The 17,103-nt window shown below is 53.4% G+C and overlaps 2 protein-coding genes across 8 annotated transcripts in view; both read left to right on the forward strand.

The window, feature by feature from the left end:
• The window catches only part of PHF12 (PHD finger protein 12), a 32,456-nt gene extending 20,922 nt beyond the window's left edge, over positions 1 to 11,534 (forward strand). For 3 of the 7 annotated variants that reach the window (XM_054208430.1, XM_054208432.1, XM_054208433.1), the window contains 7 exons: positions 767 to 1,583; positions 3,462 to 3,584; positions 4,940 to 5,083; positions 7,095 to 7,193; positions 7,775 to 7,857; positions 9,573 to 9,711; positions 10,368 to 11,534. In XM_054208430.1, coding sequence (XP_054064405.1) covers positions 767 to 1,583; positions 3,462 to 3,584; positions 4,940 to 5,083; positions 7,095 to 7,193; positions 7,775 to 7,857; positions 9,573 to 9,711; positions 10,368 to 10,702 — 1,740 coding nt within the window. In that variant the 3' untranslated portion in view covers positions 10,703 to 11,534. The other 4 variants (XR_008467645.1, XM_054208431.1, XM_054208434.1 and 1 more) reach the window with 4 other exon arrangements.
• A 1,169-nt stretch (positions 11,535 to 12,703) lies between these two features.
• DHRS13 (dehydrogenase/reductase 13) lies at positions 12,704 to 15,601 on the forward strand. Its single transcript, XM_054209012.1, has 5 exons — positions 12,704 to 12,866; positions 12,946 to 13,064; positions 13,889 to 14,012; positions 14,090 to 14,401; positions 15,255 to 15,601. Exons 1-5 carry the CDS (start codon positions 12,737 to 12,739, stop codon positions 15,557 to 15,559), a joined length of 990 nt encoding a protein of 329 aa, XP_054064987.1. The 5' UTR covers positions 12,704 to 12,736; the 3' UTR covers positions 15,560 to 15,601.
• The last annotated feature ends 1,502 nt before the right edge of the window (positions 15,602 to 17,103 follow it).

Consider the following 17,103-nt stretch of genomic DNA (forward strand, 5'->3'; position numbering starts at 1 on the left):
CGGACACGCTTGTTTCTGTGTTAACGTCACATTTCTGGGCTGCTTGGACTTTTAGAATTGGACTTTAAAAATCAAGGTCAAATGAGTGTTTAAATCTTTTATGAAACTTCTTGCCAGATTCCACAACGTGAGGTCATGTTGCTTTGCAATCAGTGGTGTAGTGGAGTCTTTCTGTTAGCTCAGGTGGGGTTTTTCTACGTGTCAGGTGCACATTCACCATGGAGCTTAAACCTTTGAATAAATCTTTTGGTAATCCTCTACCTTGTGTAAAAGAAAAAGTGCTCCACCCCAGCTTTGGCAAGTGACTCCCTATAGCTTCAGGTAGATCAGCATGTCTTCCCAGCGTGCTACACAGTAAGCTGGAGGATTGTGTTTGGGGAGAAGCCCGTATCGGTGAAAAATGTGTTTGTAACTAGCTGGAGAGTTGCAACCCTTAGCAGGTGAAGAGAAGGAAAAGTTTGAGGGTGAGGAAATGCATCTGCTGCCTTCTCCCTCCTTTAATCTCAGCTCCTCTGTGTACTGTCCCGAGCACAGAGATAAACAGTACCTCATTTTGGTTGTGCTTTTGTGCTTTTTGGACAAGGTTTTCTCCTGATTCTAGATGAGCATCAGAGCAGACGCTGTAGTTCCAGGCTGCATCTGAGCGGTCAGCAGCACGGTGAGGCAGCTGCATTTCTTCCAGCTGGGTGGTAACGATGGAGTAACTGTTGAGGTTTGGAGCGCTGTCTGTCTGCGGAGCTAACCTGCACCTTTTTCTTCCTCCCAGTGGCTCTGTAGTGTTGTTGCGCTCCAGTGCAGCATATTGAAACATTTATCTGCTAAGCAGATGACTTCGCTTTGGGACTCTGAACAAACAGAGAAGGCTGATATTAAGCCTGTTATTGTGGCAGACGGCTCACTCACCAACCCTTACCAGGCAGCTGACAAGGCACCCACACCTTCCCTCTATTCCATGTCATCCTGCACCTCAGGGATTACCACCCAGAATTCCTTGAGCTCCTCGCAATCCCAGCAGACGTTGTCACAGGAAGATGTCAACTGCAGCTCTTGTATAGATAAATCCAAGAAGGTGTCTTCTTGCGGGACTTCAAATGGGCCAACAGCCTCTGACATTAAAGTAAATGGTCCTCATTTCTATGGCGTTTCGTCCGAATCTTCAGCACAGTTGACTGACTCCCAGAGGCTAATCGCATCTGGTAACACAATACCTGTTTTGTCTCATCGGCAAACGTGGCCTCGGCCCCTCACGCCCCCAGCGACTTGTGGACTTCTGAATCACACCATTGGAACCATTGTCAAAACGGAGAACGTAGCAGGACCCGTTTCTTGTGCACAAAGGGGATCTGTGCCGGTCACAAGTATGCCTACGTCCATATCGAGCTCCTGTGCCAGCCTGGAGACCACCAGCACTTTGCAAAGAAAGAATGTGCAGACACAGATAGGACCGCCGCTGACGGCAGACCTGCGATCGATGGGCTCCCCTCTGACGGCCACGAGGGCTCTCACCCCTCCGCAGGCTGCAGGAGATGGGATCTCTGCTGTCGGGTCCACCAACAGATTCTGTTCACCAGCACCACCTTCAGGTACGTGCCGAACAGCTGATCTTGGCCCCGGGGCTGAGAAAGTCGTCGGTCTAAATGTTATTCTGAACCTCAGGGCTGCAGCAATGTGCCCTCCTTTAACTGGGGCTTGGGTTCTCTGTGGAGAGCCGGGAGAATTTTCTCAAGCCTTCTCTGTCTTAGGTCCCTTCATGGGAGCCACGGGATGTGTTTTTGCTGGCTGCGTATACCCGAGAGGGGAGCTCTGTCCTGGAAGCAGGATTGTAGATCAGTTTATTTCTGGAAAGCAACAGTAGTTTTACATTAGAAGTCTACAGCTGTGCGGCCTTGATGTTGGAGAAACGTGGACTTGGGAAGCTGTGGTCTGTTTAGTATCTGCTACTCTATAATACAGGGTAGTTAGGGATCGGATGTACCATCTCCGTCCTGAGTTGTACACAGAAACCTGGCTGTTGAAGTGCACGTACCCATGCTTCAGTATAAAAACGTCCAGGCAAAGATCTTGATAGCTGAAAGGCAGAGTTATTGCCCGTAACTCAAATTTGGCTGGAGTAAGCTTTCACTTAAAGCAGTCTCTTTCCCTTCCCTTTCCCCACACTGGCTCAACACTCAAACTAGTAAAAAGCCTTTGCACAGGTTGGGTTTGAAGCAGTCGCTGAAGAGCGTGCGGCAGAGCTGTCTGTCACTTCTGCAGTTCCTAGCTGCTCAGTGGCAGGCTTGCGTGGAGCGGCCGGGAGCTGGTGATTGCAAGCAACAGAAGCAATCTCTTCTTATTATTCTTTTTAAAATTCCTTAATGAGTATCTTCTGAGCTTTACCTCGCATTCGGAAGCAGTGCCCGGAGTACTTGGCCTCCTTTTTTATTGCTGAACAAACTTGGTTACTCTGAGGCTGCTGTTTTGACTGTGCCCTGCTTAGAAACGCAAGGCTGGGAGAAGTTTTGGTAGAGGAAATGAGACCGTACTATAGAAAACTTCTTGCTTGTGGTTTGAAGAGCGCTGCAAACCCTACAGAATTTTGCAGTTACTTCAGATGTTAAGTAATTGCTTCTGGTGCAAAGCTTGCTTTCTACAAAACGCAGATTAAAACGTCATTTTGGTGCAGCATCTCTTAGGAAAGGCGTAAATATTTAGATTTTCCATATAACACGATGCATGTATATATTTATAACAAATCTTAAATTATGGTGTGCAGATTTTATTGCTGAATACAAAAATACAAATCATTCCTGATCTCTTTATGCCATAAATTTCAGGCTTAGAGTAGTTCTAAGCAAAGCAACTCAAGAAGAGGTCGTGTCACCAACGATTAAAGGGATTTTGTTTCCTGCCATTTGCCATTGCTTCTTTCCGCTGCACGGTCGCTGCCGAAGCAGTAGGATTTTATTTTGTAAATAATAAAATCTGGTTATGACTGTCACATTCTTACTAGACAGTGAAGCACAGTCCAGACTTGATAGTTGTGCAGAAATAAAAATTGTACTTTTTGTGCGTGTTCAGACCTAGACAAGCTACTTGGGAAATGTCTCAAGGTTTAGTGAGATTTTCAAGCTTCTGGGGACTTGGTGCTCATCTTCCCAGTCTCTGCAGGACGTGGCTTAAACTCTGTCATTGCTGCTGCTTCAGACAGGGAGTAGGAGCTTAAATGTACAGGTCCAGAATTCCTCCCACAAGTGGAGGTGAGAGGGGGAAGCTGGCAGTTGGCTCTGTGTTGGAGGCACACACTAGTCCTTCTGTGAGGAGAAAAAAGCTAATGGCCTCTAATTCAGGCCTTTTTCAAAGCATGACTATGAGCAAAATTAGTCATTCCGAGCAGCTTGGAAGCGAAGTGCAGCCGGAGGGCTGGGTGCATGGCTCGCGAACGTCACAGTGACATATCTTCTCTGCACCATCTTTCTCTGTAGATGGTAAGGTCAGTCCCAGCACCTTATCCATAGGAAGCGCTTTAACTCTACCCTCATCACTCACTTCAAACTCCACAGCTATGTTGGACCTCACCAGTTCCCTGAAAGCATTTATGGATGGCGGTGAGTATTTAGTTCGTTATCCGTCTCTCCTAGCCCTGTGTGTTTGCTTCCCTAGGGCATTCGGTCTCTGCTTGAGGAAATGTTCCAGAGATAAAGAAGGGTTGCAGTCAGGTGAGGGCGGGGTTGGGTATATATTACCTTAAATATGTCACATGCTTCCCTACTGGTAGTGTTGCCAAGGCAGCAAGGCCGATGAAGTGCTTCTGCCTGAAGCTTTTCTGGGGAATGATCACAAAGCTGTTGCACGGGCTGCTTTCCAGGTGGAATTCACATGCAGAAACATGCAGCCCTGCCATGTTGTGGTGCTAGCTGCAATCCAGAGCTGCTCCCGACGGGCATAAAATCCCGCAACCATAGATCTTGCAGTCGAGCAGTCACCTGAGTGGTGATGCTCTAATGGGTCAGTTAATTTTCTGATTTATTCCTGCTTCTGTCAGTCTTCTCCTAGACTGGCCCGTTTTTTATTTTCCTTTTGTTGCACTTGGCAAAAAAATGCCAAACCTTAGCGGAGTGGCTTCAGGAGGAGGAGATTACTGAACAGCAACCATCGCTAGCATAGCGAGGCTGTTGCCAGAGACTACTTCTACATCTGAAGAACAGCCTTTCTGGCGTTGCCAGTGTGACCCCTCTTCCCTTAGGCGAACCCCGGCTGCTCAGCCTACCGCTCTGCTATCGGGAAAGGCCGTTATAGCTCTGCTTCTTCTGCTTGCTGTTTTAACTGTCGTTGATGTGGAGAAAGCTCTTGGAAGAAGAGGTTAGCCAGCCTGCTTGCTGCCAGAAGGCAGACCTCTGTAGGGCTTTACAGATATAAATACTTCAGAGCTATCAGCAACGGATCTGCTTTAAAGCTGGTTAATAATATTGTCTGAAATGCCCTGTTTGGTTTAATTGACCCTGCTATGAAAGCGCGCGACTCAAGAATGAACCTGTATCAGCTTCAAAGGTGGTTGCAGCTTTCCTCTGTGAAGTAGGGCGAGGCGTTCTAACTAGATAATGGAGCTTCACAAGAAGGACCCAACCCGCTGCCCAGAGGGGCGCGACATCCGCGTCCGCAAACCTGTTTATTCTGAACCAAAACAGATTTTCAACTTTTATCGGTCCTTGTTCCCCTAAATTTCTGCTTCCTGCCTCAGCTGTAGCTCTCTGGCCATCGCTGGCACTCTCCTCGCGCACTGCTCACGGGAGATAAGAAGTAATAGATCACCTACATGTAAGAGTCTTGGCATTACAAAACTTGTCAAGTCTTCGCTGTTGAAGCAAATGGCAAGTTTGAAAGTGGGACAGTTAAATCCACTGCAGCTCAGATTGCACCCTTTCCATGAATAACTTACTAATTGCTTTTTGTTTATTAACAGAGATTGAGATAAATATGCTGGATGAGCAGCTGATCAAGTTTCTGGCCTTGCAGAGAATACATCAGCTCTTTCCTTCCAAAGCTCAGTCTCTAGCGAGCAGTGTCAGTTCCCATCAGCCATCTCCTGTGGGAAACCACATTGAAGGTAAGAGCAGCCCTAGAATAGTTGGTTTGTGTTGAGCTTTTTGGCACTCCCTTGCCTATTCATTGAAGGAGATCTCCCTTTTCTTCTGGTATCTGTCTGATGCTGCCTTTCACGTTTCTTTCCTCTCATCCCCTGCTCTGGATATCCACTGGCCAGAAACTCCTTCAGGTCCCTCTGCTTAATTATTTACAAATTACGGCAATGAAAACACCTTCAGTAACTTCTGATTTTTCTGCTGGAAATCTTTAGTGAAGTTGTGTTTTATTCATCTTAGAAATTAGCAAGAGATGGGAAGGTTCAGCTGCTGTTGTTTTTTCCCCTCACCTTTGAGATGGGCAAGAGAAATACGTGAATTCCTGCTCTCTCTTTCTGGAGAAGTTGCTTGTGAGATGAACAGGAGGAGCTGGGGCACAGAATTTGTGTGTGGCATTGTCATTGCCCTCTCAGAACAATGTCACTGTCGAGCTGAAACACTAAATGCAAATAATGGAAAACCACTTGCGCTTCTGTTGGAAATCTCCAGATTCCCGAGTTCAGCATTGGCTTTGTTTATGGTCACTGATACTGGCATGCTAACACCTAAAGCTGCAGGGGGAGCGTGGCTTCGTGATCCTCTGCGTGTGGCCAGTCCATTTAACCTGCTTTCAAGCACTGACTGGGCAACCTTGTTGTGAGAGCAGTTGTCTGCTCCCCCTCTGCTAGGCCTGGGGGTAAATATCCACGATAAGATCTTTGGAAGTCTGCTAGCAGTCAGTAACCTTCCTCTGAAGCTCTGTGCTTGCCTGCTCGCTTGCTGCTGTAGCATCGCAGCATTCTCTAAATGCTTTGTCAATCTTCTTTTGAACCCTGCTGTAGGACACAGCACCAGGCCGTGATACGAGCTGCGTTCCTGTGCTGCTCATAACAGACGAGTTCTGGAAATTCTTCAGCAGCCTGCCTTTCAAAAGGCAGATAGATGCTGTCTTAACCCATCACCCTTTTTGGGCAGAAACGATGCATCAGGCTGACTGTTTAGCGTTGCTGGTGAAATATTAGATCCAAAACCTTCAGTGAGCCCTGTTGAGCCAGCAGAGCCAGACAGCTGAAAGGGCTTGTGCTGGGCGGAGGTGGGAACTTGCACGTTTCAGTGCTGCACGTCCAGTGGTGACACTCAGTGTGGCCAATGTTCTTGACATAGGTGACTCTGCAAACAGTCTCTTGTAATCTCACGTTCTGTTCTCCAATTTCACACTGTCGGTGTAAAAAACTGTCATGCGGATGTAGTTCCAGGAGGGGCCTAAACTCTGCTTGTAAGGGGCTTATCTCCAAAAGACAGCTGCTGAAATCCTGGCTAGGTTGCGTGGTCCGGAGTTTGATATCTGTTCCGCAGGAGATGGTTTTCTGTCCAGTTCATGTGGGTGTGTGAGACTCTGTGATTTGAACTCGGCTGCCAGGGAGCTGCTCTGGAGGCTCAGCCCCCGACCGGCCCTTGTCGAGCGTGCCAGGGACCGACCTGAGGGTAACGGAGTCCACCCGGTAAATCAGCCTGTCCTGGACACTGGGCTGGTCCCTGGACGAGCCCCGTCTGTTCAACCCGTGTGTTTTTCCTCCAGTTTCACTACAAGTGAAATCGCAGCTGTTAATTTGGTGACATTCACCAGCACCAAATTTTTTTTTTTATGTGGCACTTTGACAGCAAGACTCAGCTCTTTGATTACCCAAAGTGGAAGAGATTAAGAAAGAAGCTAGTGGTAGGAGGCTTGCGTTTTCCTCAGTGTGGCTCCATTGTGCACGCTCGGTATTAACGTTCCCCCAATTGCATGGCTTCTGTGGGTTACTAGAGAGAGCAATTTTCCCTGATGACTGGCAAAAAGATGTTTAATGCACAAACGTCCTAGAGGGTTGGGAATTGGAGTTTAGGCCAAAGCTGACTGGATCTGTGCTTTCTGGAGAGTCCAGCGCTGGGAACACTGGGGTCAAGCAGCCTTCACAGCTGATAACATTGTTCAAGTAATTTCTCTTTATCTTGCAGCGCAAAGAAAGGAAGTGCAAGCCCGGGCGGTGTTCTATCCTCTGATGGGCTTAGGGGGTGCAGTCAATATGTGCTATCGAACCCTCTACATCGGGACAGGTGAGTAGCATTTTCCTGCCCTGACCTTTCAGAATCAGGGTGGTTCTCCCTGACCTTCCCTGAGTGTTTGCCAAGTGGCTGTTGAAGAAAACAGACCCATTGCGGCCGCTTGTGCTGGAGTTCTTCGCTACGGAGAAACGTGGGAATTCCCCGTCCACTTGAATCTTTGTGGGGCTGCGCTTTTGGAATCTGGCTGGTGTCAAAATTAGTAGTGGAATGGCTCTCCTGGAGATTAACGCCTGACTGGTGGAGAGAAGACTTAGGGTTTGCTTGCAGGTTTTGTCTCTTTCTGCTTAGATTCTTCTGGATAGACCCAGTAACTGTGAAATGCTCTTCAGCCTTCGTGGAGCTGCTAGCCTTCCCTTCCCCCACTGAAACTTTGTTCGGTGGCTTATCGCAGCATTATTCATGCAGTCCTGGGAGCTCGGACAAAGGCAGTTGCTCCCCTGTTGTTTTGCTAATTGAAGTTTAATTCTGTCTGTTGTTCTTTGCTGCCTGACAGGGGTGGTTTTTTGTTGTTGTTTTTTGGGGTTTTTTTTTTCTGAAACGAACTGAGCCTGTTTTGTCCTCCCGATTGACAGGAGCTGATATGGATGTGTGCCTTACAAGCTATGGTCACTGTAACTATGTGTCTGGCAAACACGCCTGCATATTCTACGATGAGGTGAGTGCCTGAGTCGTTTGCGTTTGGGTTTTTTTTCATTTTTATTTTTATTATTTGGCACGCATGGCAGTGGGAGCTGGAGATGCAGGCAGCAGGTTGTCTTTGTGTGGTGCTCCTTTGTGGACTACAAAGTAAGAGCCAGGGCTGTGAATGGTTTCACTCCAGTGAAGGCTGCGTCAGCGTTTTCTGTCATAGCCCTTTCTGAAGCACAGAGCTCTGCCAGCGTGATTTCTCTGAGCTAACTGCCTGTGCACAAAGACTGACCACAAGTAAGCACCGTCACTGCTGGTGTCTGGGGAAAGAAAAAGTCATAGGAACGGTTTGATACTTTCTGATCCAGCTGCGTTCTTAATAAAAGCTAAACTTTACGTGTCTACATGGAACCTCAGCTGGAACAAACCAGGCAAGTGCTCTGAGTCTCTTGCTTTCAGGTGTGATGGTGATGCAAAGTGTTCGTGCCCATCAGCGGTACACCGTATAAATTATTTATTTAACTAAAATTTCCGTTAAGCTCTCAGCATAAACAGAGGTCTGCAGTTGCTTCTTAACTATAGTCCAGAGATTAGTTTGTTCTTGAAGTAAATCGACTGCCGGGTCTGGTAATAAAAGCACCGCTGGAGATGTCTCTTAGCATGGAAACAGCCTTTGAAGCAAGGTAGTCTTTTATATCACCATTTGTCAACCAGCTACCGAGCAGGATCCAGGATTAACCCACAGCCGGCTTTAGCCATTCCACCAGTGCACGACAAGCTACAGAACACAGTCGGTAATGGGATCCAGACCTTAAATCTGTGTTGAAGCATCTCCTCACAGTGGTCAGTCCTAAATCAGGCTCTAGGCACTGAACTTCTTCCGTACTCCACAAGGCCTCCTACGGCTGTGGTCGCTCCAGAGGAAGAATTCCCCCTCCTTAGCTCTGTCTGCCGTTTTCTGCTTCTGGCCGTTGGCAGCTCGCGCCAGGCCTTGGCCTCTGCAGTTTACCACGTTACTGGAAAACTCACTCCCCTCTGCATGGGGAGTTCTTATAACTTGATTAAAGCTCTCTAGTCCCTGGGGGACAAGGTCTTCAGCCCTCAGATGGTTCCTGTGAGCTAACCTGAAATCTCCTCCACTCTGTCAACATCCTCTGCAAAGCTCAGTTAAGCGTGATGCTGCTTGTGTAATGCTGTAATGTCACGGTAACGTCTCCTGGCATTTCAGCGTCTGCAAAAGGCCTGTAAATCCCAGACTGTCTCTATCTTGCGGCTGCTGCAGCACGCTGGCATCCCTCTTGCTGTCTTGCGGCTGCTTTCTAAAGCACGTCTCTTCCCTGCTAGGCACAGGTCTCTGGGCCAAGTTTGCATCTATTGTGCCTGTGAAAATGGTGTGGTTGCTTTGTGAGAATCGGCTTGAATCCCTGTTTCCGTAAGATCTGTTGGTCCAAGTGCAGTAGGTAAAAAAACCACTTCTCCTCAGAGCTGCTTTGGCCCTCTTTCCCTGGCGGGAAGCATTCTGGGAAGCAGCGCTTGCTGGAAAGCCGGCTGTTCTGTGAGCGTGAGCCATGCACGAGGTTCAGGTTGGTGGTCTCTCAAGCCGGAGGATATTTTAACTGTTCTTATTTAACCATCAACAGCGGTGGGAGAGAGAGGCATTGTGTTTCAGTGCTCCGAAGGGGTATATCAGCACAAGCCTTTCTGGCTTTGATGTCTCAGTTCCCTCCTCTTCCCTTTTTTCAGAATACGAAACATTACGAGCTGTTGAACTACAGTGAGCATGGGACGACCGTGGACAACGTTCTGTATTCGTGTGACTTCTCGGAGAAGATGACGCCCACTCCTCCCAGCAGTATTGTTGCCAAAGTGCAGAGTGTGATAAGTGAGTGTTGAGACAGCGCCAGCCCCGCGTACCACCACAGGGAGCTATTAGAGGGGGACAGGAGCGGGTGCAAATCGATTCCTTGTTGGTGCCCCTTGTTCTGCAGCGGCTGGTGCACCTCTTGCAAAAAGGGGGAGCCTCTCTGCAGGCCCCAGCCTGGGTTACACAAGATGTTCCTCCACGGAGTGCTCCGCTGTGAACCCCACTCCTGCCTCCGGCACTGGAGTTAACCAAGCTCCAGGTCCCTGCCTGACATCGGTTCTGGCAAGCCGCTGGTTGGGAGCTGGACCGAGGGCTTTCCTCATGCGTGTCCTCCTCTCCCGGGCTGCGAGTACAGGATCTGGGCTGTGCTACAGGCACCATCCCATCCCCGCACGGCTTATTCCTGCTCTCCACCTGACTGGCTTCCTCTTTTCTTTTTTTTTTTTTTCATTTTTTTTTTTTGGGCTGCCGAAATAGATATGTAAATAAACGCCTCTACCTCTCCGGGGCTGCGGGGAGATTCCAGTTTCCCTTTTATCAGCCGCTCACTGCAGACAACTGAAATGCCTTGTGGCTGGAGGATCTTACCCCTGAGGCACCTCAGCGGTAGCCCTTCTTGATGAAAACAAGTTGCCGCTGGCCTGCCTGAATCTTACATGTCTTTTCTTTTCCAGAACGACATAAAAGCAGAAAACAGGAAGAGGAGCCGCATGAAGAAGCCGCTGTGATGAATTCGCAGGCACAAGGGCAGCATCGGAAGCCCTGTAACTGCAAAGCCAGCAGCTCCAGCTTAATCGGGGGCAGCGGGGCTGGCTGGGAGGGGACAGCCCTGCTCCACCACGGCAGTTACATCAAGCTGGGCTGCCTGCAGTTTGTTTTCAGCATTACCGAATTTGCGACCAAACAGCCCAAGGGGGACACTGCCTTAGTACAAGACATGGACTTGGAGGAGAAGCTTTCTCTGAAACCCCACCAGGTGCCCGTGCTGCGGTCCAACTCCGTTCCCTAGGAATTTTAGGAAGAGAACTTTGGAGTAAGGAAAACGCCCTCAGACTCTTGCAATGCAAAAATGTACAAACCGAGGTGGGATTTTCTATGTCGGCCCAGAGACTGTTCACACGCCGTTTGCATGAAATGAAGAACGTTTAACTTTTTTTAATTTTTCTTTTTTGCTCAAGTTTTAGGGGCATTTGCACATATATTTGTACTATACATTTCATTTTAAAAGGAAAACTGCAGTGAGAGCAAGACGCGTCAGAGCGAGGGGCGACCGCTGTCTGACTCGAGGACTCTCTCTGACAGATAGTTCCCATGCAGTTGTAAAATAATCAGAAACTTGTTCTATTTTGTGCCAGTGACAATAGTTTTATATTAAAAGAGAAATACAGTTTTCATACAGCAAATCTATACAATATCATTGTTTTATTTAATGTAAAGAAGCGCTCTTCTTCCCACAGTTATTTTTCCCATCCCTCCCTGCTATGGTTGCACTACAAGTAGCTACTGTGTATTATGGGCAGTGAGAAATGAGTTCTTTTCCTGGTGTCCATCCTATTTTTATTTCAAATAAGGAAAAGTGTTGGATTCTGTGTAAATACATCAGTGATGGCATTTTTCAATGTTTTAAAGCTGTGTACAGTGCTACATGTGGTATGACGTTCCTCAAATTGTCTATTGTAGCAGATCGTTTGTCGTAACCTGTCTGTCTCTTTTGTTTATATGCCACCTCCCCGCAGCAGAACAGCTAGTTCCACTGTACATAGTAATTGTAACGTTTTAGACTTTACAGAAACTTTCCTGTATTCTGTATATAAAAAAAAAATACTTCACATTCTGTTTTCTGACTGTCTGTCTCAACTCTTGTCACCACAACCTGGAGATTCCCCAGCATGTCTGACCTGCACAAGAGGAGCCCGAGCTGTGGGAAGGGGCTGTGCCTGGATGGAGGGATTGCGGGAGGATGCCGGTGGTCCGGGATCACGGAATCGTCAAGGTTGGGAGGGACCTTTAAGATCACTGAGTCCAACCATCAGCCTGACACTGCCAAGTCCACCACTAAACCACATCCCTCAGCACCACGTCTGCCTGTCTTTTAAATACCTCCATGCGTGGTGATTCCACCACTTCCCTGGGCAGCCTGTTCCAATGCTTGACAACCCTTTTGGTGTAGAAATTTTTCCTAATATCCATCCTAAACCTCCCCTGGTGCTACTTGAGGCCATTTCCTCTTGTCGTCTTGCTTGTTACATGGGAGAAGAGAGCGAGATCCCCCTTGCTACGCCCTCTTTTCAGGTAGTTGTAGAAAGAGATAAGGTCCCCCCTCAGCCCCCTTTTCTCCAGGCTGAACGCCCCCAGCTCCCTCAGCCGCTCCTCACCAGGCTTGTGCTCGACCCCTCACCAGCTCCGTTGCCCTTCTCTGGACCCACTCCAGCCCCTCAATGTCTTTCTTGTCGTGAGGGACCCAGAACTGAACACAAGGGACTGGAAGGTCATAGAATGGGTTGGAAGGGACCTTTGGAGGCCATCTGGTCCAACCTCCCTGCGATGAGCAGGGTCATCTTCAACTCAGATCAGGACCAACCTGACCTTGAGTGTTTCCAGGGATGGGGCATCTACAAGAGAGGTGGGGTCTGGGTCCAGGGGTCACAGTGTGCACCCCTCGCCCTCTCCCTGGGGCCATCGTGCTGTGCGTCAGCCACCTCTCTGGGTGCCCAGGGCTCGCCGCACGGGAGGCAGGTCGCGGTGTGGAGGCAGGGGGCTGCGCTGACCGACGCCGCCTCCTCTCCCCGTCTCTCCTCCCGCCCCGGGGCCCCGAATCCATCATGTCGGCGGACAAAGCCCTTTGCCAACCGCTGCCCTCCGCCACCCGCCGCGCTCGGTGCCGATGACCCCACGCTTCGCTCTCGAAACGAGCGGCACTTTGACCTCCCCCCCCCTCCCCACTCCCCGCTCCGGCTCCCCGCCCCCGCTCCTTCCTCCCAGCCCGGGTAGGCGGGGGGCGGGCAGCCGGGGCGGGCCACGCCGGTGCCGGTAGGGCGGCGGGATGGGGTGGGCGCTGCTGGGTGCGGGGCTGCTGCTGGCCCTCTACACGCTGCTTCGCCACGGGCTGCGCCCCGCCGTCCCCCCGCCCCGCTCCCCCGCCGCGCTCCGCGGCCGCACCGCCATCGTCACCGGTGAGCGCCGGGAACGGCCTCCGGGAACGGCCCCGCCGCGGCCCCGGCCCCGCGCTCACCGCTCCTCTCCGTTCCGCAGGGGGAAGCGGCGGCATCGGGGCGGCCACGGCGCTGGAGCTGGCCCGCGGCGGGGCCCGCGTCGTGCTGGCGGCCCGCGACGCCCTGCGGGGGGAGGCCGCCGCCCGCCGCATCCGCACGGTGAGCGCCGCCGCACCCCCCGGGACACCCCCCCGGGACACCCCCAAGGACATCCCGGGGCACCTCTGGGGACCCCAGGGGCGCCCCCGAAACACTCCCATGGGACATCCCTGGCCATCGTATGGCCACCCCCAGGACAACCCCATGGGTACCCCCATGAGGCCCCCCCACCGGGCACCCCCAGGGCACTCCCATGGGACATGCCTGGATATCGCATGGGCACCCCCATGACACCCTCAGGAGACCCCCATGGCGCACCCCAGGGCACTTCCCAGGACACCCCCATGGGCATCCCCAGGAAACCCCCACGGCACACACACCCCCCGCCACCCCAGGGGTACCCCAAGTCCCATGGGTGCTATGGGACATCCCTGGGCATGACATGGGTGACCCCAGGACACCCCCCATGAGCACCTCTGGGAGACCCCCCCCCATGGCGCAGCCCTGGGCACCCCCAGGACATCCCTGGATATTGCATGGGGACCCCCCAGGACATCCCTCCCTCCCCATGGGTACCCTCAGGGGACTCGCAGGACACCCCTGGGCACCCCTGGGAGACCCACATGGCACACAGCAGGGACAACCCCCAGAATACCCCTACGGGACATCCCCAAGCACCCTGAGGCACAGGCACCCTGCACCGTGGGGGCTGCATGGACACCCCTAGCCCAGGCATGGGGCTCCCCCCCAACATGTTGCAACCCCAGGGCACCCTGCAGCCCCCCTCACCCTGGATTAGATCCAGTCCCCAGAGCATCCCCCCCTGCCCCCGGATGGATTCAGCCCCCACCCGGGCCCTGTCCCAGGCTGTGCTGTGCCCGCAGGAGACGGGGAACCCGGAGGTGCGGTTCATGCAGCTGGACCTGGCCAGCCTACGCTCGGTACGAGCCTTCGCCAGCGCCTTCCTGCGCCAGGAGCCCCACCTGCACCTCCTCATCAACAACGCGGGTGAGCCCTGAGACCCTCCTGGTACCCCCCTGCACCCCTCGGGCACCCATGGTGGGCTGCCATTGCCTCTTTTGCAGGGGTGAGCGCCGGGGGCACGACAGAGGATGGCTTCAGCCTCTCCTTCCAGGTGAACCACCTGGGCCACTTCTTGCTCACCCAGCTGCTGCTGGAGCGGCTGCAGAGCTGCGCGCCCAGCCGCGTGGTCATCGTCGCTTCCCGCGCCCACTGCGCCGGCCGCCTGCACCCCGACACCCTGGGCCGCCCACCCCCTGGGCCGCTGTCAGCCTTCCAGGACTACTGCAACAGCAAGCTGGCCAACATGCTGCACGCCCGCGAGCTGGCCACGCGCCTGCAGGGCACCCAGGTGACGTGCTACGCTGTGCACCCAGGTAGGGACCCGGATCTGGGGAGGGTGGGATGGGGTGGGCTCACCCTCGGCGTGCGCGTGGGGTGTTCTCTGCATGGGGTGTCCCTTTGTGCGCGTGGGGTGTCCTCTGCACGGCACGTGGTCTGCAGGGAGCAGCCCTGCGCACGGCGCGGTTTTTGCACGGTGCAGCCTTTGCACAGAGAATTCCTGCTCAGAGAATCCCAGCGTGGGTCAGAGCATCCTGTATGGATGCTCCGTACACGGAGCATCCCCTCTCATGGAGCGTCCTTTACGTGGTGTCTCCCTTTGAATGGAGCATCCCTTTGCACGGAGCATCCCTTTGCACAGCGTCCCCTTGCACGATGCACATTTTGCACAGAAAAAAGCGCATGAAACATGCCTTGTGCACAGCGTGTCTCTTTGCAGGAGCATCCCTTTGCACAGCGTCCCTGTGCCCAGTGTGTCCCTTTGCATGATATGTCCTTGTGCACAGCGTCCTTGTGCACGGTGTGTCCCTTTGCATGATGCGTCCCTTTGCACAGTGTCCCTGTGCATGGCATGTCCCTGTGCACGATGTGTCCCTTTGCACAGTGTCCCTTTGCATGATGTGTCCCTTTGCACAGCGTCCCTGTGCACGATGTGTCCCTGTGCACAGTGCACCTTGCGCAGAGCCTACATTTTGCACGGAGCACCCTGCACCGTGCAGCCACACACCACTGGCCACGCTGCAAGCCCAGGTGGGGCGCAGGCAGCGCCCATGCAAAGGCCACCCTGGCACCGCCACTTCCATGTCTTGCACTAGAGCAAGCAGCTCCTGCGTGGGCCCTTCCCCGCTGGCAGCCGGGGTGTGACATGGCCACTTCCCTTCGCCCCAGGGTTCGTCAACACGGAGCTCTTCCGCCACACGCCACTCTGGCTGAAGCCGTTCTTCCTGCCGCTGGTCTGGCTCTTCTTCCGCGAGGCGGCCGAAGGCGCCCAGACCTCCCTGCACTGCGCCACGCAGGAGGGCCTCGAGTGCTTCAGCGGCCGCTACTTCGACGACTGTCGCCTGCAGGAGCCGTGGCCACTGGCCCGCGACGACCGGCTTGCCCGGGCGCTCTGGGAGGCCAGCGAGAGGCTGGTGGGGCTGGTTGGGGCTGGGGAGAGCCCTTCGCCAGCCCCTGCTGCTGTCAGGCAATAAAAGTGGTGGTGGTGAACGGGAGGGAGCCGGCCGTCAGTGCCTGCCTGTGCTGGGTTGGGTGGGAAACGGAGCCGGAGGAGGCAGAGCAGCCTTGCACACCCACGCACATGCTGCAGTGCGCACACCCCGCCTTGCACAGAATCACGGAATGGCGGGGGTTGGAAGGGCCCTCTGGAGATCATCTAGTCCAACCCCCTGCCAGAGCAGGGTCACCCAGAGCAGGTGGCACAGGAACGCGTCCAGGCGGGTTTGGAATGTCTCCAGAGACGGAGACTCCACCACCTCTCTGGGCAGCGTGTGCCAGTGCTCTGGAACCCTCAAAGTGAAAGTTCCTCCTCCTGTTGAGATGGAATTTCCTGTGTTCCAGTTTGTGCCCATTGCCCTTTGTCCTGTCGCTGGGCACCACTGAGAAGAGTCTGGCTCCATCCTCCTGACACCCACCCTTTAGATATTGCTGAGCATTGATGAGATCCCCTCTCAGTCTGCTCTTCTCCAGGCTGAACAGACACAGGTCTCTCAGCCTTCCCTCGTAAGAGAGAAGCTCCAGATCATCTTGTTCAGCCTGGAGAAGGCTCCGGGGAGACCTTAGAGCCCCTTCCAGTCCCTGAAGGGGGCCTGCAGGAAAGCTGGGGAGGGGCTGTTTGCGAGGGCGTGTAGCCATAGGACAAGGGGCAACGGTTTTAAACGAGAGCAGGGTGGGTTTAGATGAGACATTAGGAAGAAGTTCTGTACACTGAGGGTGGTGAGACACTGGCCCAGGTTGCCCAGAGAGGTGGCGGAGGCCCCATCCCTGGAGACATGCAAGGCCAGGCTGGATGAGGCTCTGAGCAACCTGATCTAGTTGAAGATGTCCCTGCTCACTGCGGGGGGGTTGGACTAGATGGCCTTTAGAGGTGCCTTCCCACCCAACACATTCTGTGATTCTCTCTTTGTAGCCCTCCACTGGACTCTCTCCAGCAGTTCCCCTTCTTTCTTGAGCTGGGGAGCCCAGCACTGGACACAGCACTCCAGAGCAGAAGGGGAGGATAACCTCTCTCGACCTGCTGGCCACGCTCTTTTTAATGCACTCAAGGATACCATTGGCCTTTTTTGGCCACAAGGGCACATTGCCAGTTTGTGGGCAACTCATCGTCCACCAGGACTCCCAGGTCCCTCTCCACAGAGCTGCCCTCCAGCGGGCCAACCCCTAACCTGTAGCGGTGCCTGGGGTTATTCCTCCCTCAGTGCGGGGCCCTACACTTGCCCTTGTTGAACTTCATGAGTCTGGCCGACTCTCTGGCCTGTCTAGCCTCGCTAATGGCGGCCCAGCCCTCTGCTGCCTCCCCCCGCTCCTCGCAGCCCGCTGCCATCGCGCCCACACAACCGCCTCTCAACATGGCGGCTCCCGCCGGACGCTCAGCCCCGTCTCCGGGGTGCGGCGCGGCGGAGCGCCGACCTTCCCAACATGGCGGCGCCCACGGGACGCTCGCCCCCCCTCCCCCGGGGTGCGGCGCGGCTTAGCGCCGACCTTCCCAACATGGCGGCGCCCGCGTGTCGCGCCCGCG

Source organism: Rissa tridactyla, chromosome 7, assembly GCF_028500815.1.
Source record: "Rissa tridactyla isolate bRisTri1 chromosome 7, bRisTri1.patW.cur.20221130, whole genome shotgun sequence".
In the NCBI taxonomy this organism is placed as follows: Eukaryota; Metazoa; Chordata; class Aves; order Charadriiformes; family Laridae; genus Rissa; species Rissa tridactyla.